The sequence below is a fragment of the Triturus cristatus genome, chromosome 5_1, assembly GCF_964204655.1.
Source record: "Triturus cristatus chromosome 5_1, aTriCri1.1, whole genome shotgun sequence".
Classification (NCBI taxonomy): domain Eukaryota; kingdom Metazoa; phylum Chordata; class Amphibia; order Caudata; family Salamandridae; genus Triturus; species Triturus cristatus.
The window spans coordinates 102,134,304-102,162,200 of NC_140587.1; the positions used below are offsets into that span (position 1 = coordinate 102,134,304).

The 27,897-nt window shown below is 49.2% G+C and overlaps 1 protein-coding gene across 6 annotated transcripts in view; it reads left to right on the forward strand.

Moving 5' to 3' along the window:
- Positions 1 to 27,897, forward strand: part of NUGGC (nuclear GTPase, germinal center associated) — a 1,337,967-nt gene that overhangs the window by 72,377 nt on the left and 1,237,693 nt on the right. For all 6 annotated transcript variants that reach the window (XR_014961415.1, XM_085604518.1, XM_085604516.1 and 3 more), the window contains exon 2: positions 14,421 to 14,544. Coding sequence is in view for 3 of the 6 variants with exons in the window: in XM_085604516.1 (XP_085460642.1) it covers positions 14,421 to 14,544 (124 nt within the window). In the remaining 3 variants the exon portion in view is untranslated. The remainder of the gene's footprint in view (positions 1 to 14,420; positions 14,545 to 27,897) is intronic.

Sequence of the window (27,897 nt, forward strand, 5' to 3'; positions counted from 1 at the left end):
ACTCCGAGTACATATACATTCTGAAGCTACCCTGGGTAACATTATAGCATAGTAGTACAGAATTCGGAGTTTAATGTATAATCCTGAGCAGTGACCGTATTGTAAGCAGTGAAAGCACACAGCAACTCAAGCTGATAAAACAGCTGCATATTAATTAATGTGTTAATGGCTGATACATGGTTTCTCTTCTCAGTCCATCACATAGTACATATATAGCCTTAAGCCATCCATGTCTACTCGCATACATCTTTTAGAGGGTGTAATGTCATGGTGCAAAAGCACACATGGAGGCCCTTATGTGCTTCAGGTTGTGTAAGAATATTCTATAAGGTTCTACACTAATTACAAGCTGATCTAGTCTTGAATAGGACCTTTTCCCCAACATAATCGTAACTCATGTCTTTGCAAAAATGTGCAGTTGTAGCCCTTGCCTGTTACCTTGTTTGTCCAACCCGTATAGGCCATAGATTCATGCAATTAGAAGGCCTACTACTAGGAAAGACTGCACGATCAAAAGGGTGAGGATGGGTGAAACCAGTAGTGAGTGAAGTGAGTTTGATCACGCAGTAAAGTATGAAGTTAAGGATTCAACCGCTCAATCAGTGATTTTTAGAGCATGGCTACTCACCTCTGAGGGTCTCAAGGCGCTGAAGGGGTGGGGGTGGGGGCTGCTGATCCGTTTAGGTGTGGAGGTTCAGTCGAAGAGCTAGGTCTTGAGGTCCTTTCTGAACTGTGTCAACAACGGGGATTGCCTCAGGTGGAGGGTCAGGGTGGTCCAGGTCTTGGCGGTGAGGTAGGAGAAGAATCCTCTTCCAGTACTGGTTTTGTGGATCTGTGGGGCGGAGGCCAGGGCTAGTTGGCCGAAGCGAAGTTGTCCGGCGGGTGTGTGGAAGGTGAGGAGGTGGTTCAGATATTCTGGTCTTGCGTCCTGGAAAGCTTTGTAGGCATGTGTGAGGAGCTTGAGGGTGATTCTCGTTGATAGGGAGCCAGTGGAGTTGTCGGAGGTGTTGTGTCAAGTGGTTGCTGCAGTGGATGTTGAAGACCAGTCTGGCTGCAGCATTTTGGACGTTCTGTAGTTTCCTGAGCTGTTTCTGGGTGATGCTGGCATAGAGTGTGTTGCCGTAGTCCAGTCTACTGGTGATGTGTGTTTGGGGAGCTATCTGAAGGTCTTTCGAAGTAAGCGGAGCATGTGGAAACAGGATGAGGATACTGCGTTGATGTGGTGCATTGAGAGCAAGGAATTCAGTATGATGCCAAGGTTGCGTGCATGGTCCGTAGGGGAAGGGGGTTCCTAGTGTGGCAGGCCACCTGAAGTTGTCCCAGGCTGAGAGGGTGGGTCCCAGGATGAATACTTTGGTTTTGTCCGAGTTGAGTTTGAGGCAGCTATCCGGCATCCAGGTTGCGATTGTCTTCATTCTGTTGTGAAAGTTGGTTCTGGTGGTTGTGGGTTCCATGGTGAGAGAGAGGATCAGCTGGGTGTCATAAGCATAGGAGACTGTGTTTAGTCCGTAGCTTCTGACGATGGCACGAGGGGGGGGGGGGGTCATGGAGATGTTGAAGAGGTTGGGGCTCTGATCTCTGAGAGGAACGGATTGTAGTCTGACTTGCTGTGTTCAGCCGGTCAGGAAGGAGTGGATCCAGTCAAATGCCTTGTCCTGGATGCCAGCATCGTGGAGTCTCATGATTGGGGTGCGGTGGGAGACATTGTCGAATGTGGCCGAGTTGTCCACTAGGATGAGGGCTGCGGTTTGTCCCCGGTCGAGGAGGGAGCGGATGTTGTCGGTGGCGGCGAGGAGTGCGGTCTCGGTGCTGTGGTTGCTTCAGAAGTCCAGGACGTGGTTCTCTTCGATGATGGGCATTGGTGGCCTTCTCGATGACCTTGGCTGGCAAAGGAAGGAGGGAGATGAGTCTGAAGTTCTTGAGGTTTGTCGAGTCGGTGGACGGTTTCTTTAACAGGGGGCTGATCTCAGTGTGTTTCCAGTCTGGGTAGGTGGCGGTTTCGATGGAGCACTTAATGGTGTGGCGAAGCTGGGGGGCGATGGATGCGTCTGCTCTGTGGAAGAGGTGGGACGGGCACAAATCGGATGGGGCTCCTGAGTGGATGCGTGTCGTTGTCTTGAGTCGTCTGTGGTGAACGGAGTTCAGTTGAGCACTATCTGTTGGGTTGTGGCATAGTTGCGTGTGGTGGTGGTGGGCATGGTGGCGGGGGGCTTGCGTGTCGAAGTCATCACAGATCTGCCTGATCTTCTGGTGGAAGGAGTTGCCAAGTTTGTTGCAGAGGTCTTGGGAGGGTGGGACGTCTGTGGTCTCGTTGGTGGACCTGGCGAACTCCTTAATGATGGCGAAGAGTTTGGTGTGTTGGGGTTTATTCTGTCTTGGAAGCCGTTCTCTTTGTGGTTTTGAGGAGTAGGTGGTGTGCGTTGATGGCAGATTTTAAGGTTGCATGGGTTTCTTTTGTGGCTTTGTTCCATCTGCGCCGGGGGGCGATTAGGGCTGTGGTGTACGGTGGGCGTGGGGGAGGAGAGATGCACACAGTGGTGGTCGGTCTAGAGGAGCTCAGAGGACCGAGAGAGAAAACGGAGGATCAGACACCAAACCGTGGAGAGCCCCTCGTGATCAGGGTAGGAAGAGGATACCGCTCTGTCCGGGAAACTGAGGAGTGATCATTGAGATATGAATTGGGGGTTAATCATAGAAGGTCCAGTATTTCAATACTGTGCAAGGCATGCATACGGTCACTTGACTGCATGCAAGTCCGTTGGGAAGAATAACAGTTTAACAGTGAGGTATTGTGGGCTCCCATGACTAATGCAAAACTCAAGCCTTTTAGAAGGCGATCGCTGGTTCAGAAAGCCTAACCTTTCAGCTATTAGGCGATCATATATATATATATTTTTTTTAAGAAGTGTCTGGCACAAAAGTGAATATCAACACCATCTCCTCAAATACTAACTCAGCTGGGTCCTCTTGGGGATGAGCCTCCGCCTAAATTCTAGTAGATAGTACATAGGTCCAGAAAGGAAATAGAAGACCTAATTGGAGGGATAGTGATTGAGGAAAGATCAAGTGAAGTGTGCATGAGAACAGTATTGAAAAACTATGCATACCATCTTTGGGTCTGACTCTGATCCCATAGATACCTTGTCAATTGTGCACCATGATATGGATGACAGCAGTGAGGCAGCAAACCAACCTCCCCTGCCTTTGGATACAGCTGCCGTTCACTGAAGAATGCAAGTGACCTTGACACGTCACCAGAGACTGAGATGGAGTTTTCTACAGGGCCTCTCCTTCGCAATGTGGCTTTCTTCCTGTCACTGAGTCACAAGACGCCAGAGGTTCTTGCACTCACAATACCTATGGTGGAGGGACACTAACTTGTTGACGGAAGTCCTGCATCCATCCGTAGAAGCATCTGAAGGGGTGTTACCTTCTGTGAGGCACTTGCACCCAGGGATATCAGCCTAGGAAAAAAGCACTTTCGCCCTGGTGGTCAGTATGTTGGTGCAAAGGAGGTGCAGGACTTCTGTGAGGGACTTCCCGCTCCTTTCTGTCCATCCGTCCCAGAGAGCATGATGATGCAGGCTTCATGTTGTCTAAAACAGATTTCTGGTCCGTTTCCAAAAGCCACAGCAGATAAGAAAGCTAAGAAACTTGAAGCTGGTGGGAAGAACGTTTTCACAGGGGGTAGCCTAGTCCTAAAATCTACATGGCTACTGTGGAGATACCCCCACAACTTGTGGGATATGGCCCATACAGTTCATCACATACCGGATTACGTCAAGGAGCATATTTCCGCAGTGGTAAGGGACGTTCAGTTTGTGGTCAGGCTCATTATTAAGGCTGGTCTCGACACAGTCAACTCTGGTGCTAAGGCTAAGGGGTCTTCAGTGGATTTTCAGTTGACCTGCCTGGTTGAGATCTTCAAGGCGTACAAATGCTGTCCAGGGGACCCTGATATTCTCCCTTTTGATAGTGTTAATTTGTTTGGGAACAAGGCAGACGCTGCTTTAGAGAGGTTCTCTTGCCAGTACATGAGGTTTTGTGGCTTATTAGGGATGTAACTTCCAGCAGCCCTAGATAAAACCAGGAGAAGCTTCAAAACCCTCTGTTCAAACATAGCATCAGGCAGAGGCAAATGTTGTGGCACCCAACAACCGTCGCCCACAACAACAAAAAAGCAGCTCTAGTTTACCATTGGCAGAGTATGTGAGAGGGTGTATGTCCTCCTTTCTACAGACCTTGAAGGCCATAACTTTGATCCAGTGTGTATTTCCAATTGTATGATAGGGTAATGTCATTTCCTTCCATCAGGCCCCTCCCAGATCACTTCACCAAAGTTCCTTCAGACTGAAGGCCATCTATGCATACTGCAGCATCATCTGGCAGCCCTGCTGCAAAAAGGAGCATGGGAGATGGTGCTGAAGCAGGACATTGGGCAGAGGTGCTAGTCAGGGTATGTTGTGGTTTCCCAGAAAGACAGCAGCTTTTGTCTGACTTCCAGGTCTTGAGCCTTGTCTTCTTCAAGAAAAAGTTAAAGATGCACTTGTTTTTTAATAAACTTTTTTAATTTTCGAAAAACATCATATAAAATGAGGCAGCAGTCGACAATAAGCAATGTGAGAAGGTATACATATGCATTGTAATATAAAAATACGACGGTCAAATTCCAGGGAAAATGGAACTGTGCCCGTGCTGGGGGAATCTTACACATCATGCGCACACCGTACTCCCTCCAGGGCAGAAATGAAGGAATGGATCAAACCTGCCTCTGTTCTGGTTTCCCCATTACTCCCCCCCCCCCCCCCCCCCACATTCGCTTGTGTCATCACTATCAACCGACACCATATCAGAATCTGGTTCCAGTAGTGTAGCACAGAGATCTGGCGGAGTGGAAAGATTATTCATCGACCGTTCATCACACCTACTTAGTTGCATGTGGGTTTCCTCTGCTAAAGTCCACTCCATCTCATCCCTATGCCATTGTGCAATCTCAGGGGCTCTTTGTCCCATCCATGTGATAGCTACCCTTCATCTGGCTAAGACTAAAATACTAATTGTAAGAATTTGATATCTTCTTCACTTTTGGTCGCTTAATGTAGCCCAGCAGGCAGCACTGCGGGGTGAGAGACGCACTTCGACGAGTGACCCTATGAACATCTGCAACCTCCTGTATCGGATGGCACTGACAAGCTAAAAGTAAAAAATCTGCATTGTCTACACCACAGCAGGGGTAACTGCTGGATTGGGTCTGAGACATGCGATGGAGATCCGTGGTTTGAGATATGTCCTGTGAAGGTAATTGTAATGTATTAATTGAAAGCGAACATTACATTATACCTTATGTGTGAGCTACTTAACCTGTGTCCAGTCCGCACTCCGTAAGGGAGCATCCAGAACCATGTCCCAGGCTGTTCGGGCCTGCGGCGGGGCCCACACTGCATTAGCCCTCCTATATTTGTGCAGCAGTGCAATCAAGTGGTGACTGGATCTACAGGATAATAGGGCTTCCTGGGTTGGTGCGGGTGCTGCGAGAGAATAACACCAGCTCGCCTTGGCAATTTCAGGCTGGCTGGCATAATGTAAACAAGCATTGGCATAGCCAATAGGTCTCGCCTTTGGGACCTTATAAGTGTTTAACCATGCAACAGTTCCATAACTAAACACTTATAAGGTCCCTAAAGCTAGGCCTATTGGCTATGCCAATGCTTGTTTTAACTGCTGCTATCTATTGAAGCCTCACAGAGAACATCAGAGCGGCCGGGGGGCCGCGAAAGTGATCGCGATCAAACATCAAAGCAGCCGCAAAAGTGAAAGTAATCGCGGTAAAGCGCGCACCCGCGCACATGCACTGTAGGTCTAGGCTGGCCTGGTAGCACTTTTTGGAGCCCTCACAAAATGTCTCGCCAGACCAGAGCATGCGCTGAGTCAGGCGAGACCTAAAAATGGCCAGGCCCGAGGGCAAAGTCTTGTAATGCCACATTTAGGGAGATAAAGGTCTCATCTGGGTTTTAGTCCCTCAAGTCCATCCTGCCAGGCTCTAAAGGACATATTGGCCATCATCTGCCTGACCGGCTTCAATGTCCAGATTCTAAGTTCCCTATGGAACGGGGCTCACTTCAAGATTACCGGAAAGAATCTGTGCCACAGTGTTGCAGTCTAAATATGTACGGGAATTCCGCCAAGGGCCCTCGTCCCTCCATTAGCATGTCCGGTAACGGCTTCACTGCAACCCTACTGGACAATAGGCTTTTTTCCAGTTATCGTCCGGGTCCAGCCGGCTGGCCGCATGCTGAAGGTGCTAATACAAATAGAAATGCTGGACTTCAGACCCTCGTCCTCATACCACCTGGTAATTGCCACTCGAGCCACCCTCCTGTGTCGGCCTTCCCACAGCAGTGAGATAAGAATTGAATCCAACTGCTTGAAGACCCTAGATAGTCTTTTGTAGGAAGCTAGGTTTCTGTTGCCGTAACCCCCCACATTTTCCCAGATTTTCTGATGCACTTTGACTTGATGTACCCTGGGTCCCTGCCAATCAGGTTCCCAGGACCTGTGTTCTTTCCCAAAACTATACATTTGAACCACAAATTGGCCCCTCTCTGGCCACATGTAAGTCCCTTTTAAAAAGTACCATGGGCACTGTGACCAGGGAAGGCCTCTAAGGGCTGCAGCACATGTTGTGCCACCCTTAGAGGTCCTGTACCTTAACACACACACACTTCCATTTCAGGCTGCGTGTTTTGGTGCAGATAAAAGTGAGGAGCTGACATGGCACACATTCCTGTGTGCCATGCCTGCAACCCACTGCCTTTGGTATCGGTAAGACACCCCTCTAGCTGGGTGCACTATACCACGGTGAGGGTACAGTGGAATGCGCACTGTACCCCTACAGTGTCTAAGTCCATTCTTAGACATTGTAAGTGCAGTAAAGCCGTAAAGATTATATGGTCTGGGTGTTTCATTACGAACTCCACAGCAACATATGGCTTTACTGAATTCTGAGAAGTTTGGTAGCAAACATCGCAGCATAATAAACCCACACTGATGCCAGTGTGGGATTTATTCTACAATGCACTCAGAGCGCATCTTAGAAATGCCCCCTGAAAAACGACTAGCCTCTGGTGGGTTCCCTGCATGGTGCACACCAGCCTGCCACCATAAGACATGTTTCTGGACCCATGGGGTGGGAGCCTTTGCTCCCTGAGCCCAGAAACAAAGCCTTTTCTAGGTGGAGATGTTCACACCTCCCCCAGGCCAGGATGAGCAGTCTGTAGTAGGGGAGCTTCAAAGGCCTTTCCGCCTTTGTAATGCGGCCCCCAGCCTCTCCTGCTATTAGGAGCAGGCCCCCTTCCTGTCTCCCCTCCTTTTTGTCTGGAAAAATAAGCACAGCCCAGAAGGTGTGCCCAATTCTGCCAACTCCACCCCTCAGGTGGGGGAGGCAAGATGAAGCCCACTCTTCAATGCCCGCCATCTTGCAAATGGCAGACACTCTCCAATCAGGATTTGGGATTCAGCCCACTTCCCCACGTGGGGTGAGGACACCAAGGGTGTAGTCATCCTAAGGTCAGTAGCCCATTGGCTACGTACTTCGAGACCCCTAAAATGCCTCCTAAATACAGTATTTAGCGGGCAGCCCTGAACCTAGAAGGCAGATTCCTGCAACTTACGCAGTAGAAAGACGAAAGAAGACGCCCAGCAGAGGAGACTGCAGAGAAGAACTGACTTGGCCCCAACCCTACTGGCCCGTCTGCAGTTTTCAGAGGTCCTGCGCCAAAAGTCGCCTTGTCCTGCAGCCAGCAACCTCCAGACCCCCTGGGACGACTGAATGCCTTCCCCAAAGACCAGATCTCCTCTGAACAGCAGCTCTGTTCAAAAAAACCAGCAAAGAAAGCCTCAGAGCCTGCTGCGGAACCACTGGTCCCAGCGTGGTCCCCTAGGGCTTCAGAGTCTGAGTCCACCGTGGGTTGACCCCTCCAGGACTCCCTGTTGTCACCTGCAGCCTCTGCACGAGACAACCCTCCCGCACCCTCTGACTGCGAGTGGCCCAATAAGGTGCAATCTGACCTCAAGACACCCCTGCATCCAGCTGCCTTGCGCCCTGGAGAAGGGAACCCGAGGTGCACCTACATCCTCGAGACCTCCAACTTACTTGCCCAGCCGTTGGTTCCTCCTGAAAGACTTTCTGGAACGAGCCTGCAGCCAAAGCCCAAAACCGGCAATCCCTATTAAAAACAGGGCACCCAACGCCAAAACAGCCCCTACACCCAGCCGCCGCTGTGGGTGCACCTTGTGTGCCAACTCAGATCACCCTTTGCCTTGAGCTTAAGTCCAGGAGCTTTCCTCCCACAACCTTGTGGCCTGTTCGTGAGCAGCCACCAACCGGAGGCCCCCTATCCCCCTTTGGGTAACTTTGGGCCTCAGCACTCTGCACCCGGCCACCCTAGTGCTGCTGATGGTGCTTTTGAGAGTATATCCTCGACCCTGGGGGAACCCTGATTCTAACCCCAGAATACCAACGCCAAAATCTACGTACTTACAGATAAACAGATAAGTGTTTTCTCCCATAGAACTACATTGACTGCTTTTCTGTGAAAAAACTTCAAGAACCCTAAGAAACTGCATATGTGTAAAAACTGAATTACTTACCTTTTGTCTAGGAAATGTCCCAGTGTGATTTCTAGGCATATCACACTGATTAGCAAAAGTAACTTTAAAAGTAATCCAAGAAGTAACATACACAGTAATCTACAAAGTAACTGAAAAGTAATTTATTTTCACTGTTGACTTACCTGTAATCAACCAACTGCATTTTATCCTGCATTCAATTGTGATTCACTGATTAAATCTTGCAAATAATTATTCACTTACCTGTACCAGGCCTGGCTTCGTTCTAAAAATAAAAATACAACTTAATAATATTTGATACAAACAAAATTGGTCTGAGTGCAGTCTTTGAGTGTGTAACATCATTTCTTGCCTGAGTGTGTACCATAAATGCTTAACACTAGTCTCTGATAAAGCCTTACATCCCTTTTGTCGACACTCTTGCTTGTTCGCATATGTGTAGGCATCGCAACATGGTTTGGGGAGACCCAGGAAAGCTATGTTTGGTGCATATGGAACGGCCCTGCTCATACATTTAATAGCTTGCTTCCAGTATATAAGGGAAATTTTCAGTAATAATGGGGGCTGTACTGGAGTGCGCGTCTGTGGGTGTAATAGTGTATGCAATACCCCAAGCTACAGTCTGCAGAGTGTGTAGGCTATTTCATGTAAGTTGTGGCGTGCTAACCAATAGGACAGCTTTTGCAATTGGGTCGCTGAGCAGTAGGATCTTAAGTCCAATGCTCCCAACCCCCCTTTATCCATCAGCAGTTGCAGTTTGGTTAAGCCTACAAGTCTACGTCCGGTACCCCTTATCAGTAAGCCTGGGCAAAGCACTACGCTACGCTTGCGTAGTTTGCGCTACTTCACACTACGTGAATTGCAAGTAGCACAGTGCAAACACGCGTAGCGTAGTGCAGCGGTCATTTTTTGCTTGCTCGCGGTCCTCAACGTCAAGTTGGCGACCGCGAGCAAGCAAAATGACATCCCGGCGAGACGTTTTCCTCGTTCGCGATCAGCAACATCAAGTTGCCAATCGCGAGCGTGGAAAATAAACCTCCCGGTGTGATCCTCAACGCGGGGAGGTCAGGTTTCTCATTGCGATTGGTCGCTTATGCTCGCGATGAGATACTACCAGTCCGCGTTGAGAAAGCTGCAGCTCGAGTAAAAATCTACTTGAGCGGCAGAAAACTACAGCTCGCACTGTGCAAGATGCCGTTTTCAATGATTGCACAGCGCGGGCAAGCATCCGGCACTGTGCAATCATTGAAACCGGCATCTGGCACAGTGCGAACAAGGTACTACGCAGTTAGCGATGTGCTACGCGTAGCTCGCGTAGTGCACTTTGCATAGCTACGCGTAGCGCTACTTCGCGAACTACGCCCAGGGTTACTTATCAGTTCTGTTAACAACATGTTCAGAGTTTTGAAATATGATGCAGGTACAACTACTGGTAGGGTGGTGGTGCCAATTGAGCTGCAAAATACATCTTTGTTTACCGATACTGAAGTCTCACAGACAATGTAGAAGGCTAGGTTACATTGTGAGGCAATATCTCTCTCAGTAGCAGTAACTTAGCTCCTAATCAGGAGAGAGCTGTCTAACCTAGATAACTGCACTTGCCCTCCGGCCAGCAGCTTGGCACGAGATGGCAGCCTTTCTTCAGGTCTGATATGCTAAGAAAAAAAAACCATGCTTGAATCAAGTGACAAATCAGTAAAACTACCAAACCAGTGTAGTCAAATGAAAACGTTTTGTGTGTTGAAAATATGCACAAGCAACAAAAAATATATCCGTCAATTCAAACATGAAGAAGAATTTCCTGGTTGCTTCAGACTCGCTTACGCTTGGACAGTGAAATGTCTAGCCATAGCCAAGAATATCTGTGTCCGCTCAAGCCTCAAGCTTGTACCCAGGTGCCACTCACATATGCCCGAGGTGTGCTGAAGTTAATGCTGATTTCTATCAAACGGAGTAGGTATGCCTGGTCATAGGGGTGTACTGGGAGGCAGTAACAACACACGTAACTGTAACAGTGGGCTGACAGATAGAAATGGAGACCACAAATTGATTATTAGGCTTGACAAAATGCACAAAACCTACCAAAATGATGCATGCACAGACTCTTAGACCACGTCCTTGCACTAACCAAAAGGCACAAAGCAATGAACTGGATAGCCCTCCCCCCACCCCCCCTCCCTTTACTTGAGACCTTGCTTAAAGACCTAAAAAGAGAACTGGATGCTGAGTTTGAGCCACTAAATAAGAGCACACACGGAGCCGCAAGGGTTACACAGCCATTGTATTGGGAGGAGTATCTGAAGGCAGTAGCTGCTCCTTAGCTCGCACTGGACGAGATGTGTCACTTATGCAGCGCATATGGGCCCTGAATTGACCGTACTCTAACACATCCTAGGTCATTACATCCCCAGACTCTCACACGTCTCACCTACCTCCCGCTCCTCCCCAATGAACCACTCCCGTAGCGAGCGACATGGACGATTCCTAATTTGCTTCCCGCTTATTTGGTAACTCAAGGAATTTCTTCACCGGCATGTTTATTTTTCTATTACCGGTTATGTTTGTCACTTTATGAACCTCCTCAGTTTTTTCCACTCTTTGGGTATTTGTCCCAATATTTTGCGGTGTTGTGTGGGCTGGAACAAACTGATGTTGCCTCTGTGCTGAATGTCTGTATTGTAATATGTTTTCTTGTTTTCCTAAATTAGAAACCATTCTGACCACAAATATTTCAGTGTGTTGCAACCTAGTGACATGAGCTGCCTGTTGAGTGAGTGGTGTATGAGGCATCACAGTAGTGTGGTCTGGCCAAATTACAGATGGATACTGCGCTCAGTCGCGCTTCTCTAGAGAGAACATTAAACCATTTTCTCAATACTTTCAACAAACCAAATCAAGTGTTGACAACTGAGTTGACAAATGAGGCTGATCAGAGACAGAGTTTCTATTTGACCAGCGGTGGGACCTCCATTTTTCAGTATTGAGCTTTAAGTTGTAACTCACCCAATGCTGCACGGGCTGTCACTCAATTATGCAGCTTAGTGGCCAAACGAGTCGCTTGGTGGCCCAAATGCATCCCAGGGTGGGTGTCATTAATGCAGGAGAAAGCACAACACCCTAATGAGCAAATGACCTGCAACAATTGTATCGTGTCAAGGTTAATAACGTTGAGAACAGGCATGAGCCCTGAGGTACTCCACATGAGATCAAAATGTTGCTGGTATAAGTGACTGGAAATGTGTTATCAAGGAGTAGCTAAACCCGCTCCAAATTATTTTTCTGCAGTAAGTGGTCCAAGGGTAAAACCCCGAATCCATCATCTTTATCCAGGATGTCCCTCATTTCGTCTGTCATAGTGACTATTTTTCAGTGCCTCTACGTGGACAGAAGCACATCTCCTAATCGTTTAGAAGATTTCTTAGTTTGAGAAATTCTGGTAACCGAGCAGCTAGTAGTTTCTCAAGAATCTTGCAGATTGCCAGCAGCAGATTAATATTTTTTTTTGTACATCTGAGGCATTCACGTTTCTTGAAATGTAACTGGGTAGATATGTTCTCCCTTCTGTTCAATACACACTGTGGTTCTACAAAACTCCATGACGGAGAAAGATGAAAGGTGAATGCCGTGTCGAGATGCATACACACAAGTCTTAGCTGGACAGCGAATAGCCTCCCCGACCAGTAGATTGCAGCAGGTGTCCTACTGGTCTGTTAAATACCAAACTTGCCGGCTGACCGTTTGCACAGCATTTGAGGATCCCTGGTGTCTTCTGATGATCATCCTCTCATGTTTACAGAAGTCAGAATGGTGATGCAGCTAGTCTTTGCAGGCCGCGGTTGCATGTATTCCTGTTCCTTGGCTACTGACTATTGAAGGTGAACTCTTGACAGCTGGTGTTAAAGCATGACCTTTTTGCTCTTTGACCTGGATTTTTTTTAAATCAGTTCCCCATAGGTTTTACTTGCATCCCACATGGTAACTGTGGACGCATGGCCTTTGGGCGCAGTCGATCTGAGAGTTTCTCCCTGTTCAGCCAAGCCCGGGACATATGTTACTTATGTTCCAGGTGGGAGCCTTCCAGCTCCGATAGTTCTGTGGCTGCTTGCACTCCTGGCCTCCAGCATACTTCTTGTTCTGTGTGCCCTGTGGCACACGCTGTCTCTTCACTGGCTCCTGTATTTTCAGTTGGCAAAACACTGGAGGATTCTTTTGGACAAAATTCTTATTCCTTTAGATGTGTAGGGACCTACAGCGGTGGCTAGTACTGGACCATCTGACTTGTGGGAAACCATTTAGCCCCACCTGCCTTTTCTCTCAGTTGGTGGGATTCTGGTGCTCTAGCAGGGGTACTTTGGTTGCCATAAAATAATTCTTCTCCTATGACCTCAGAGGGTTCAGGTCCTCATGGGCAACAGAACTTCTATGTGGTACAGAAGCATACAGGACTGTGTGGGCCTTCAGCCCCTATGGTTGGATTGCATGCATTTATGGTGCTGGGCTATGACTTACGATAACTTGCTGCCTGTGAGCCATCTTGCATGTTCTTTGAGTGTGACCGTGGATGATCAGAGCAAGTGTCCTATTGCTGATCAAGAATGGCATTTCCATCTGGAGCTAGTTTGGTTGATCTTTGCCCAAGGAGCCTCCCTCAGGTGGACCTGCTCGCAGGGCCATGTGCTGGTGATCCTGATTGCCCTTGACTGGTCACAGAAGATGTGGTGTTTGGAGTTGATCTTCCTCTCCGTTGGCGAGTATTGACTCCACCAATTTTTTGGGTGGTCGAGTGTGTTTTGCCCACCACAGACCTATTATTGGATTCCACGTTGAGGATGTATTACATGTCTGCCACATTACTGAGCATTAGCCTTATCAGTAGGTGCACCATTGTAAAGGAGGTAGCCTCCCACCCCTCATCACTGCGCCTCTTCCATGGATAACTAGTCCTTTACAAGAGGGCAGTAGTCCCTGGCGTTTCATCATCCGCCATTACTTATGGTTAATGAAAATCATCCCGAACTACTAATAATATTAGTGATGTACTAGTGACCACAGCGGACAGGATTATATCAGAGCCCAGCACATGCAAGGTCACCGGCAGTGAACACCTCTGTGTATCATTCAGGGGTGACCGCAGTAATGTAGAAGAGTTTGTCTATTTAGAATGCCTTTAGATGAGTAATAAATACATTGACTGTCTAGCTCAAAATGTTCCTAACGCAAAGGGAATATATACTAGTAGTAAGTACCCCAGTGCTACATTACTTATCACTCAAATATCATCTTCTAGTATATTTTGGAAATGTAAACATTAGCTTGGGAGTTATGAAAATACACACATTTTCGTCTAACATGCACACTTTTGAAGGTTGGTGTACATATATTAATTCAGCCAAGCAAAACTTCAAAATGAGTAGGCTGGGTTGCACACAGCAGAGCTACTCACAGGGGGTGGGGGGCTACCAGTGGTTCACGAGCTATCCATTTTAGAAGCCTGAAGGGTTGTAGTTTGGCTGGAGAGCTGTGTCGAGAAAGTCGCTTTATTTTGCCTTGTTCCTGTATGCATGAGGAGGATGTGAGGTGCAAAGTTGAGCAGGTCGAGCCTCGAAATATAAACCGGAAGTTGCAATGAAAAGTGAGTCTGGAGCTGTCCCTGGTTTGCCAAAGTTGATAGCAGAGCGGGGTAGGCGCGCAATATTACTGGCTGAGACGCCGCCGCTGCGCCTGCGCCGCTCCAGCGTGATTAAACGTGCCATGGCGCAGTGATGTAACCGGACTCTGTTCTCCCGTTTCAGGTGCCGCTTTAGATGTTAGAAAGATGGCCGAGGACGTGGACATGAACAGCAACGAGACGGCCAAATTCCACCTGCGCAGGATCGGGCGCCAACCTTCCGTCGAGGGAGCGGCCACTTACATCCAGTGGGTACCTCTCCGGAGTCTGTGCTTTTAACCTACGTGTAAAGCTTGCTGCAAGTGTGCAGTGGAGCTTGAAACCTGCTGCAGGGTGGGTGGCAGAGCAGGGGGGATGCGAAGGAGGACGCTTGAGCAGTGGTCGAAGTGGGGGGGGGGAAACAGTAGGGGACCTGTAGGTGGAGAATCAGAGGGCGGGAATAACCCGTGGACTGGGTCAGAGGTGTGGCCAGAAAGAGCAAAACACCCCCGTTTTTAGTATGCGTTTGATATTTCACTGACCAGTTACAACTTATTACATTATTTAATTCAACCAAGGGATACACATGTTTATTAAAGGTTGAATATGAGTTATTGACATTTAAATGTATTCACAAAGAGGGATACGTTTCCAATCACAGAATGTCCCAAAACATTTAAAAGTGGAAGTACAAGCCATTTGCTTCCGAGCCATGCAGTTTCTGTCTTAAGCACTTCTCCTCCCTTCTTCCACAAGAGCAGTTCAAACCCGAATGACAAAATATCCCAGTTTGCAAATGTTTTCCACCTAATTATGACTCTGCCGTATTTGCCACATAACACATCATCTGCTGCATAATCTGATGATTTTAACTAATAAATTGTAGCTCAAATGGATCAAAAGTTACTAATAAATGTGATTTGTGTTGGTGCGAAGTTGAGGGCCCTTTGCAAAGGTTGACTGGTCACCTCTCTCACTGCTGCATTTGACTGTTAAACTGGTACTAATGAGGCAAAATATTTTCAGAGACTTTCAGTATGTATAAAAATGTCAAAATAATAAAGTATCAGAAAATATACCGCATTACGCTGCAGCCTTTGTGTGCTGCATAATTTAGTCAAAACTGTGGCATCATTTTGTTCTCTCTTGCTGCATAGTTCTACTGGCCCCAAAGCAGGCAGCACATGTTAAAAGTGCTTGTGCATGGAGCAGAGATGCCGTAAAGTTTGCAAACTTAGTTTGGTGTGCTTGCAAATCCTGCATTGCCAATCCCTGGTGAGTTGCACTAGTACTGCTGAAACAAGGCCAATTGAGGTACCAATGGGTGAGGCGGACTGACTTAAAGGGTTTTGTGACCTCAGTGACAGAGTCACTGTCACTCTGGAGTGTGTTTCTTCGTAAAACCTGCCTGCAAGACTGAAGGTGATCTTCAGAATGGATTGTGATGGACAGACCTTCAAGGTTAACCCACACTTGCCACTGGTATGGTCCACCTGCTGGTGATAAGACACCATAGCTTCTACAGTCTAGCTGGGCCTTCTAAGGTCAAGCATGGGAATGTGCTCCCTCAGGAGAGTGGTTTGATGGAGTGGTCATAAAGGCTGAACTTGGTTCCCCAGTTGCAAATTCGGCTGCTCTAGCCATAGTGCCACATCTTCTCCCCCACTAAACACCATACTGTCCCACTGAGAGAAACTAGTACTGCCTTCAGCTATAACCCAATTTGCGCTATAAACACCTGGATGCAACTCAAATCAAATTATGCACTAGACGAGTAATATACTGCCTGAAAAAAAAAGTAATAACATCTTGGAAAAAGCAATTACAAATGGGGAATGCAAGATTAAGTATAGCATGTGAAATGTAAGCAGGAACAACGTGGTGTTAACAGGATGCAACGAGGAGAAATGCTTTATTTCTCCTTGTTTTTGCTGTTTTTATGTGTGCTGCATTGTGCTGGCTTTTTTGGAGGTGTTCTCACAGTGGCTTATACTGCAGGAGACATGAGTCTTACGAGCAGGCGAAGGTAACAGAAAGGCAGGACATACAGAGAAGAATAGTGACCCTGCCGGTAAGCAGGACTTCTGCCATTACCAACCCCTCAGCTCCCAGATGTTTTTAGGTCTCGGTTAGCGTAGGCAGCGCTTGCGCAGTCTCGCTCGCGAGATTTAATGTTTTTAGGTATGGGGCTTGAACCCGCCCCTCTTCTCCATTGGCTGGCTTCCTAAACGGAGGCCAGCCATTGGAGGAGAGGGGCGTCTGTCCATTTAAACCCCGTCTTTTTCGGATTCGGGGGTGTGTTTTTTAAAACTTTTTTTTTCTCTTCTGGAATGTAAACATTCCAGCCAATAGCAAGAGGAGAGAAAGAAAAACACGCCCCCGAATCCGAAAATGCTACTGCATTTCTCTGAGGCATTTCTGCTTGACCTCGGAGAAAGGCGGTTTTGTTCATGGCGTCATGAACATCACCCTAACTCAAAACATAAGCGAACGAGGCTCCTTCTTGCTAAGGTCTACAGCGGTGGATGCCTGACTTTGCTGTGAGATTCCGGGACAGGCCACCAAGCTCCAGAGCTTCATGTTCACTTTTCTTTAGTGCTCGGCGCTTGATGATGTTTGCCTTAGTTATTGTTAGCCACTTGGAGGAGCGCAGAGAAGACCAGGCGTGTGCTTCCTCCCCGGCCGGCCAAGTCACTGGTGCAGCTTCCCTTTTATGCAGAATAACACCACGACCGATAAAACGTGCATTTGGGCTCAAAATGCATGCTTGCGTGTTGCACGGACTGCACTGCTCACCTCGAAGTCACTCCATACAGAGTCCTGGTTGCACATGTCCCACGCCATCCAGTCCCCGAATGACGGCTGCATGGCGTTCAATCTCCAGTGCACGGATCCACCAGGCGCCCGGCACGCACTCCTGCAGGAAAGCGGCCCCTCACTGAGGCCGAGCGGCGAGCTCCTGCTCCTGTTCTTTTACTGCAGCATGTCTCTGCTCACACCCCCGTAACCTCGCGCCTCCACCGCAGCTTTTTCCGTCTCTCCCTCCCCAGTTGCCCCCTGCACACACTCCTCCCCTCGCTCCACCACTCCAGCCCTCCATAACCCCTCCATAACCCCCTCCCTGGCTGGCCGCCTCCTTGCTCAATCTGCCTGCCTGGGCTCCTGTGTGTGTGTGTATTTCCTAGTGTGTCTGAGTTTGTGTGAGTGTATTTCTTAGTGTGTGTGGTTGTGTGCGTTAGTTACACGTGCAAGTAGCATGGCCTATGAGACGTTCAGGACATTGTAGGCAGCTGCCTTGTGGCGACCACTCGTGGCCACAAAGTGCCCGAGATGTCAAGAAATGGCCTGAGGTGTCCTTGCGTAGGGCCCCGAGCACCCTTGGGCCCCATCTCCTCTCGCATCTTTCTTCAGACGAGTGGCAGATGCGCGTGCACGGGTGTCGGGGGAGCGTGCACGTACGTGCGAGCCTGCATCCTGCGAGAGCTCCCTACACTAACACGTCTGTCGGTGTGACCTGAAGGCCAGCCTTTCAGCCTTCCGAGGGCGATGAAATGAGTCCCTGTGAGTTGGTTAGCAGTGCCTCCATACTGTTTGCACCACGTCCAGCAGTGTACGAGCCCACCTAGCCGCTTGAAGTCAGCACAGTAGGCACTATGTTAAATAGGGAGTCTCTGAGATGAGGGGGTGCTCCCACCTGCTGCGGTCCCCTCGAGTGAAGAAGGGCTTCGGGCAAAGAGAACTTTATTGTTGTTATTTCCTCACTACAACGAATCCACGTTTCCATCTAGTTCACGTTACGGTGCGAATGTGTACTTTTTAAACCCCAAAAGCATACTTTCACTGGATAGTTACAAAGCTCAAGTTGTGAAATGCTCCCTCTTTTAATCTGGGGCCCCTTGTTCCGGGGCTCGGTGCGCATGAGCACGTGCGCGTGATCCAGCGCAGAGTGCAAAATCACTCTTCGCTGCCACGGACTAAATGATTTCACACACACAATCTATACATTCGCTGGTGGGGCCCATAACACCAACGCACACTTACCATCAGTCCGTGCGAGAGGCGACTTATCCTTCTAAGCGCTGGATAAATGAGGGAGGAAGATACCACTTTATCCTAATAAGCAACACACCTATAAACCCTTCTTATACTCATTAGGCCCTAGACTTCCACATTTGGTATTATCCTCCCAAAGACCGGGATGGATCTGCTAGTTGCGGTTTAATGAGATACTAATTCCCTAATCAACCCTTACATTAACACATTTCAAAGAATAAACAACCCGACTCATTTCTGGAGTTATTCAAATTTATATTAATATTGCAGATTAAATCATTTATTTGATCAAGTTGCCATTCATATTTACCTATTCTGGCTAAAGTCGTCCTCTATGTCAAATCTGGCAGTCTCGCATATCTATGCCCATCAATTTAGCAGGTAAAGTTCATCAGGAATTTGGGCATTAATTCAGTCCGTTAGAGAATTGGGCTAACAGCTGTCCTGCAGTGTCACCGTCTTCTCCGTCAGCATATCATCAGGAAATCAAAGGAGCGACCGTCGAATCTCTAAGTCTAAGGCTAAACACCTCTCTATTCTACTAGAATTTATAGTAAAAATGATGATAAAAGTAACAAAATTTGAACATCCGAGTTCGGTGATTGGACAATCGGGGATCATCCTCTCTGTTCCCATAAGGTTTAGTCCATGATGTCAGCATACTTGCTGGTTCTGGTTCTTTTTTAAAGACTTTTGTTGTAATGTTGGCACCACTCCCAGTGGCCTTGGTAAGTACATCTTGACTGGGGTCAGGACGGGGCCATTGTTGCTCATCTTTTAGCGCAGGCGCACTTCACCCAAGCCTGGTTCAGCATCGGCAGTCGGGTTAGGCACCACAGGCAGCCATCCTTTGGCAGGCCAAAATGGACAACTTAAGCAAAGAAACACAAAACGTAATTAATACATAGAAATTACTAATTAAATGTTATTCCCTCGCTAATACCCATATGTGTATGTATTTATCTAGCATAAGCAACACTCATTGCGGATTATACTTATAAAATAAATCACAAATCACAATTACATCACTAAAGCAACACATATCATGCAACGTTCTAATGACCTATCATTAGTATGCGTACATAATTTAGTTCACGTCATTAATTAGGCCATGCAGATGCAAATCCCACGTGTATTTTGGTCATTAATAAGGTTGGTTAGTTTTTTTTTGCAAAAACAATTTTTATTGCATTACTCAATTACAATTGTCATCCACAATGTTCATCATAGCAGTGGCCGTCTCCCGCTTATAGAAACCGTTGCAGAGCACAATCTAAGCCACTCCCAACTACCAATGCGCTGTCCCCTAACACCCCCCTAAACAAATGCGCCCCCCCCCACCCACATGTCAGTGTACCATACTGGCAGGTACCAGGATAAGTCTCTCTTGTAAGTAGCCGTGTTAGTGGCCGCGGGCTACTCACCACCCCCATAGACAGGTTTAAAGCAGAGAGGAAAAAAAAAAAGCCCTCCCGCCCTCATGAGCACGCCAGCAAGTGCCTCTCCCCCTCTAAGTTTCCGCCGGTTCCAGTGCTTCAATGTCCTCCTCCCCTTCTGTTCCCCACCCCTGGAGGTCAACCACTAGTGCTTCCCATGCACGTGCCATGGCCAGCGCCTTTTCATCGTTTCCCCGTAGCGCAAGCTGCAGCCGGAGCGGGCCCTCGCTACCCGCCCATTTGGTGAAGGTCGCTCTCCACCTCGCGAAGCTGGGACCAGTCCTCGACTTCCAGTGTAGAGTAATTTCCCTTTTGGCCACCACCAGCCCCAGGTCGCAAAACTTACTCGTGGTTTTCGTGCGCGGCGTGTGGGGAAACCAGAGCAGCAGACAAACTCCCATTTCCACCCTCAGTTCCCGCCCTGTCACTTGGGTCAAGCAATCGATGACCTCCCCCCAATAGCAGCCTAACGCGTCACCAAAAACATGTGTTTAAAGTCAGCCCCCTCCTCCCCACAACGAGGGCATTGCGGTGTGGGGCCCCCAAAATACTGAAACAATTTAGCTGGCGTCAAGTATGCCCTATGCAGGGTGAAGTACTGCACCAGTTGAAACCGGGCATTCCGCGTGCTCTTCCAGGCCCGTCTCTGAAGCTTGGGCCACGTCAAATCCGGGATGGGTTTCCCGATGTCTGTTTCCCATTTGACCTTCAACGCAGTCAAAGGGGCTAGATGTACCGTCGCTATTCTCTGATAGAGGCATGTAATGGCCTTGACTGTGCCCGCCGCCATGACCACATATTGACAGCCGGCCGCGGTTCCGAGAGCCCCGCGTTCCAGTGCTTTCGTAGAGCTGCCACCAAGGCCGCGTGGAGTAGATAGTCGCCCCTCGGGATCCCGAAAGAGTCCTGCAGCCCCTGGAACGGCTGAAGCTCTCCATTGAGGTACAGGTCCCCCACCATTTGTATCCCTAGGTCTTCCCAGCGGGCCAGCCCTGACCAGTCCCCGCCGTGGGGGAGGGCTGTGCACATACCCAATGGGATCTCCGGGGCGTAGGGGTGAGCAGTGCCGACCCTTCGCAGGCTTCGGTTCCAACACAGCCGGAGCGTTCGCTCCTCGAGCGTTAGCTGCGACAGCTCGAGTCGCTGTTGGAAAACGATAAAGGAAAGCACGTGCCGCGGGATCATTCTGCCCTGCGGGCCTTCAGGGCCTCTAAATTCCCGAGCCACTGCCTGCGTGAGCCATTGTAGCTGGGCAGCCAAATAATACCACTCGAAGTCGGGTACCGCGAGCCCTCCCTTGGCTCTGGGCCGTCGCAGCGTAGCCAGCGCCACCCGCAGTCTTCCGGCCCCCCAAAGAAAGCCCGTAATCATGGCTGTAAGTTTGCGGAAGAGCGACATCGGCACCCAGATAGGAAGCGTGCGGAAAAAATACAACCGGTGCGGGAGCGCCACCATCTTCAGTAGCGCCACCCGCCCCGCTACCGAGAGTGGGAGAGTGCTCCAGAATCCGATACTGCCCGCCAGGCCCGCGATTGCCCTCCCCACATTTCCCTCCAACAGGTCGTGCTGGGTGCGGTAAATGCGCACTCCCAAATACGGCAGACAGCTACCCTCACAGCGGATTGCCCCCAGAGAAGGGGGGGTCCGCTCCCACTGTGTAATGGGGTATACACAAGTCTTGTCCCAGTTGACCTTCAGGCCCGACAGGCGCCCGAAGTCCTCCAGCAGCTCCTTGGCGCCCTGGAGGGCCCCCTCTGCGTCAGCCAGGAAAAGCAATAGATCGTCCGCGTAGAGGGAAATATAATGGGTTTCCCCCCGCAGTAGCAGCCCAGCATATGCACGTCCCAGTCGAGCATGGGCCGCCAGTGGCTCGACCGCCAGGGCAAACAACAATGGCGATAGCGAGCAGCCCTGCCTCGTTCCCCGCCGTACGGGATAGGGAGCCGATATCGTGGATTAATAAGGTTGGTTCGTTATTTCCACATCACTCCAAACCATTAGTATGATTATAATTAATTAATTAATCTGATTAATGAAACGACATGCAAAATGGGGTGGGTGTAGGAAGGTGGATATCTGACTATGGTTACCCCCAACTTTTTGCCTAGTGTCTAGCTGGTTTTTCGACTTAGTTGGCCTGAGATCCTGCCATTCAGGGTCTCAGGCTGTCTGCTCTCTCTTTAAAATGGACTCCATGTACCCTAGGTACATAATCAATTGGTAAGGATCACCTTATTGGACCCTGTACAGTGTACCCTAGGTACCCAGGGCATAGGTGTACCCTAGGCCTCCCAGGGGCTGCAGCATGTATTATGCCACCCCTGGTCTGGCCTTCCAATCAGACACAACTGGCTGATCACTCAGCTGGGGCAAGGTCGTGTAATCACCCTTTGCTTAGATATAGTATGCCTATATCTACCCTTATATATAGACACATGTGTACCTATCAGTCACTCCTATGGCAGGCCTTAACAATCCTGGAGGCAGAGTGCTTGGTAACATGTGAGATGGTGCTCTAGCATGAGCTGAGCCTGTCTGCAGCTTTCGGAACCTTGTCCTTATAGCTGTTCTATGATATAGCCTACCATATACTCTTAAAGTGCCTTATAATCTTAGACGGTTATGGTAACTATGGTTTGGCTTTATCGAAACATGTCGTGTAAGGTGTCTAACACTGTGGAATAATACCCCCATGCCATTTCTGGACATGAGAATATTATTCCCCCCTTCTAGAGGGATAGACATGTTAAAATCATACTTCAACTGTTAGCCTCTGACCAAAGCCTCAGCATCACAAAATGGATGCTGCTGCCACGACACAAGTCTGACCTCCTGCAGCTGGGAGTGATCCCAGCCAGGGAGGCCTGGACAATAGGTTTCCTGCTTGGGGAGGTGCTAGCACCTCCCCAGACAGCCTTTAGTGTATTGGGGCAGGGTGGGCTGAAAGGAATGAGACATGCCTGGGGCACACAAGGTGTTCCTTGCATAGTCCAGTTCAAACCGGCGCTGGGGCACTCCAGCCCCAGCTCTGGCGCGAAACTGGACAAAGGGAAGTGGGTGTAGCCACCCCCTCCCAGGTCCCACCCATAAGGCGTGACCTAGCAGGTATCCCAGCCCCCCAGATTAGTATAAGAGTGGGAGTTGGGCCTCAAGACTTTAGATTATCCTGAACCTGCAAAACTGAACAGAAACTCTGGACCTTCGACATTCGACGAAAGAAGAAGACTGAAGAATCTCCCTTGTAGCCAAGGAGTGGCTACCCTGTGCAAACAGGCACCATCAAGAGACTACCCTTTGCTTTGCGACCGTTCTACGAGGAACCGACTGCAGAGCCCGACCAGAGCCTTGACTTCCAGACTTCTCCGACCCTCATCCACATCTGCAGCAGAGCTGAGATCCGTGGAGGCGACGAGCGACCGGCTACCTGGAAAAAGTGGCTAGTAACTTACAGCGCAGCTTCTGAGGTACCCTCGAAGTTGTGCACCGGGGATTGAGAAGCCCCAACCCCAAGCACCATCTGCACCGAAGATCAGCCCCCCACACTCCACGAGTCCTGCGTGGGGCCCTTCAGCATTTTCCTGCTTGCCGCGTCTGTCCGGTTGCTTGCCCGCTGGCTAGTGGCCTCTGTGACGACGCACCCTGAAATCTTCTGCGCTGGTTTGGCTCCTCCAGACTGGCTCCCGCTTCTCTGCAAAGAAGAAGCACCCCAGACCTTCCTGGTCTGCACCAGAAGCAAGTCCTTTGTTCTTCGTGGGTTCCGCTTGCCAAGGCTTGGTGAGTCCTAGTCCGACTTCGACGCCGCCGACAGCAAGAGCCTTCGTGGGACAGCTCGCCTCCTGGTCCTGGTCGTCCTCGACGCTTCCTGGTCCTCCTGGCTGCAGCGACAAGCTTCACCTTCACCTGCAACTCTTCACGACATCGCCTGGTTCCTTCCTGGTTCCACGTGGTCACTGGCTAGTGACCTTGACTCTGTCCCTTCTGCTTGCAGGTTTCTTCTCTTCTTGATCCCAGCCTTGGGATCCACCGGACACTCTTCCCTGACTGCCTGTCAGCATCTTTCTTCAGGCATCCATAGGAGTCGACGACGAAAACGACGCATCTTCACCCCTATGCACCCGCAGCCTGTGGGCTAGGTAACTTGGGTACTCCGGTGCTCATCAGGATAGTGACTATCCTAGTGTCTAGTTTTCAAGTCTCAACTTCCTAGCTACTCCGGAAGTGTCCTAAATCTACCGGTTTCTAAACTGTACTATTGCTATTGACTTTTACGCATTACGCGTGAGTGTTTCCACTCTGCACACGAATCCCGTGGGCCTCCCACTTCCTAACTAACGCTAGTGTAGTGTAGCCCCAGCGATTCCCTAGGCCTAGGCCTATTCTATTTCCGTGACAGTGGTTCTTATACCACTTACTTAGTATATGGTTTGCGTGGCCCCTAGGGCCTAACTGTATTACTTACCTGTGTGACTTAATGTATGCATAAATAAGACTGTGTTGTACTTACCTTTAATCTCATAAAGAGTGCTGAGGGTTTGACTAGAATAAATACACTTTATTTTATATATATATCTGTTGTGGTGTCCTTTCATTTGGTATTCAAGGGATTATATATGGTATCACAGCTGGCTTCACATGCCATTCAGAGTTTAGCCTAAGACTGCTCTTGTCCATGCTACCAGTAGGATAGCTGGTCTATAAGGTTGACTTTACAACCAATCACCATAAGGGTATTTGGACTGGTATAAGGTGTACACTAGAACTAGTGACATCATACATCAGGCCAACTTCTCACAGTGGGTATACAAAAATTTGCATAACCCGCTCCAGCATGCGCGTGCTTGTGCTGTTCGTGACCGCCCTTACCCCGGGGGTGACACTGTGTGTTGTTGTTGGCTCGGATGAGGGGTGAGGGCTCCCCGCCTCTTCTGTCCTCCACCCCTTTGGCTCCGGGCCCAGACGCTTGAAGAGCCGCGTCTCAGTCCCGGAGCCCAGTATTAATGCTCGGAACCCACCTGCCTTTAGGAACCCTATGCGGGGTCAAGGGGACCCCTGCACGTGCCTATGGGAACCTTGCACGGGCCTTCATCTACGGCGGGGGCACGGAGCTCAGTGGGCCAATGCATCCACTGGGAATTGAAATCCTGACTGGGCCTCTCAGCCGCTCATCCTTCCGGGCTCTGGGTAGCAATGAAGTTCTATAGCGCTGTGAGGTCCCAGCGCTCTTTATATGGTTTGCACATACACCAATTGGGTAGTAAGTAGCGGCGTGGAACATTTTTATTACGTGTTTGTGAAGTTGCATTTCGGAAGAGTTGACTGTGGCCCTTTTTAGGTCTCGGCTAGTGTAGGTGGCTCTGTGTGGGTGGCTCTGTGTGTGTGGGTGGCTTTGTGTGTGGCTCTGTGTGGGTGCAAATGCAATAGGTCTCGCATTTGAGAAAGATTAAGCTATTGACATTGTAAATAACTATGCTGTTTCTTTAAATGTTTTAAAAACAAAAACATAAACAAAAATAATGTCATGAGCAATGCCAATAGCTCTAACTTTAACAATGCCGAGACCATTGCCTTGTAAATGCTTGTTGGATCCATTTCACAGGGAAAAAAAATAAAGGAAAGAGTGGGTAAGAGCCGTTTTTGAAGTCACGGTTTTCAGCAACAGAGAAGACAGAAAGAGAGGTAATAAGGGGAAGACGTGAGAGAGATGGGGGCAGCTGCCAGCGGCAGAGCGGAAGCGGGCACTGTACTCGTCTTCCCTGGGAAAGAAGGAAGAGAGACAGATTCTCCAGTATTGGGGTGTCTTTCATAGATTCACATGCTTGAATATTCCCCGTCGTCGAAGTGGGAGTCCCACGGTATATAAAAAGCAATAAGTGTAATGTGTGTGTATATATATATATATATATATATATATATACATACATAACCACATAATAGCATATACAAATCCAAATAAACTTTATATATATATAATGCAAAATAACATATCAAGTGAAAATACCATAGGATAGTATTGACACATAGGAAAGCATTGAGAAAAAAGAATCACTTTACTGACATATCCATGTCGTTTTATAGTCCAAACTCTAGCCAATCAGGCGCAAGCACCCTCTAGAACCTTCTCCTCAGAGGCTCAGGCCCTCAGATTTTCTACCGCACGTCGTGTGAAGGGAGTCTCCCTGAGCTCTGCTCAGTCTTTGGTCTGGTTTGAGTTTTTCTCATCATGTCTTCAAGTAAGAAGTCTCTTTTCCGTCCCTGTTCATCTTGTGCGAAGTTAAGGCTTTTTTCTGAGGACCCTCATGAAAAATGTTTTTATTGTCTTTACCCTGACCATAAGGTGGCAAACTAAAATTTGTAGAACTTTCTCTCAAAAGACTTTGAAGGACAGCGAGGGTCGCCTATTATTGTAGCTTCAAAAACTGAAGGATACGGATAACCCCCTTTCTGAGGTGGAAAGTGTCGCCTCTGCTCGAACAGGAGTCTCTTCCAAGCGTAGTAGTGTTCAGGACTTGCCATCTCACTTTCTGAAAAAGAAGAGACTTCATCTTGAGGAAGTGTCTGCAGGCCAAGTCTCTGTTACTACGCCAGCGCCCCCGAGACCTAGCTCTCAAGCGTCTCAGACTCCGTCAGCGCATGTTTCTGGTCAAAAACGCGCAAAACCGTCTACGAGCCCGTCGACGGTCCCTCCGTCGACGAGATCTGCCACTTCATCAACCTCGTCGACGACGGTGTCGAGCAGATTTCCTGCGTCGTCGACGACGACTTCGTCGACGTTTTCACCGTCGACAGTGGTGTGTGTTTCCCTAAAGACTATTTCGTCAACGATTCCACTATCTTCTTCGTCAACGACTAGGAAGCTGGCGCTTCCGTCGACGTCTAAAGCTTTGTCGACGATAATTAAGAAGAAGAAGAAGTCATCGCCACCGGCGCTCACAGCATCGTCGACGACGGCTTTGTCGGCGGCCTCGTCGTCGACGACAGTCTCGTCGGCGCGAGCTTGGTCGACGGCAGCCTCGTCGACAGCGTCGACGGCAGCCTCGTCGACTGCAACTTCGTTGACGATGACCTCGTCGACGGCGACTTCGTCGACGATCACCTCGACGGCGGTGGTGTCAAATTTTGCAACTATGCCTTTGGTGCCAATGTCTGCACCAGGGTCGGTGGACAACTCCTTGCTGCAGAGTCGCCATGCTGTGCTGGACTCTGTCATGATGCCACCGGTCACTCGGCCACCTCATTAGCTATTCCCCTCTGGTGATGAGGAAGTTTTGGATTCTGATGACGATGTTCAGTCCTCTTTTCGGGATGCTCGTAGTCCTTCTGCGCTCCATATTAAATGCCAAGATTTCGAGGAGGATGACTATTCGCAGGACTATTACTGTCAGGAGCAGGAGCAACATCCCCCTGCACAAGTTCCTATGGCGCAGATTCCTTTGTCGCTCATCTCCAACCTTCAATTTATGTTGGGAGATTACAATCGTCGCTTTCCGGCTTCCTCTCATAGTTCTCCACGTGAGACGCCATCTGCCGTTCCGTCTACTCCTGTGTTGCCTACGATACCGACACCATCCGCGCCTGCATTGATTCCCCCTGCAACAGATGAGGTTGTGGATAATCTGGATATGGAGGAGGGAGAGCTTCAAGATGAAGACTCTATGGCGGACTGGGATGACTATCAAATCAATTCGCCCGCATCACCTCCAACATCGCCAGTGAACTCGCCACCTGTCGACATCACAGGTTTCCATCAGCTGATGGAAAGGGCGGCTCAACGTTTTCACCTTCCCATGGTGGTTAGGGAGGAGGACTGCTTTCTGTACGACTTCAAGTCCCAGCCGCAGAAACAGGTACGGGCCGTGCACATTATAGACTTTATCTGGAATGAGGGCATTAAGCTAATGAAAACGCCGAACTCCATCCCGGCAGTGCTCCCGCGACTGGAGAAGAAGTACAAGGCCCCAGACTCTTCTCCAGCTTGCTTAGTGTCTCAGCCTAAGCCAGACTCTGTGATCACCCAGGCGGCACAACGTCGCTCCAAAAATCCATCGTCTCCACTTTCATCACCTCCGGATCGTGACGGCCGCCGCCTGGATGCCATTGGCAAAACGTTTTCGACCATGGCTTCGACAACGGTCC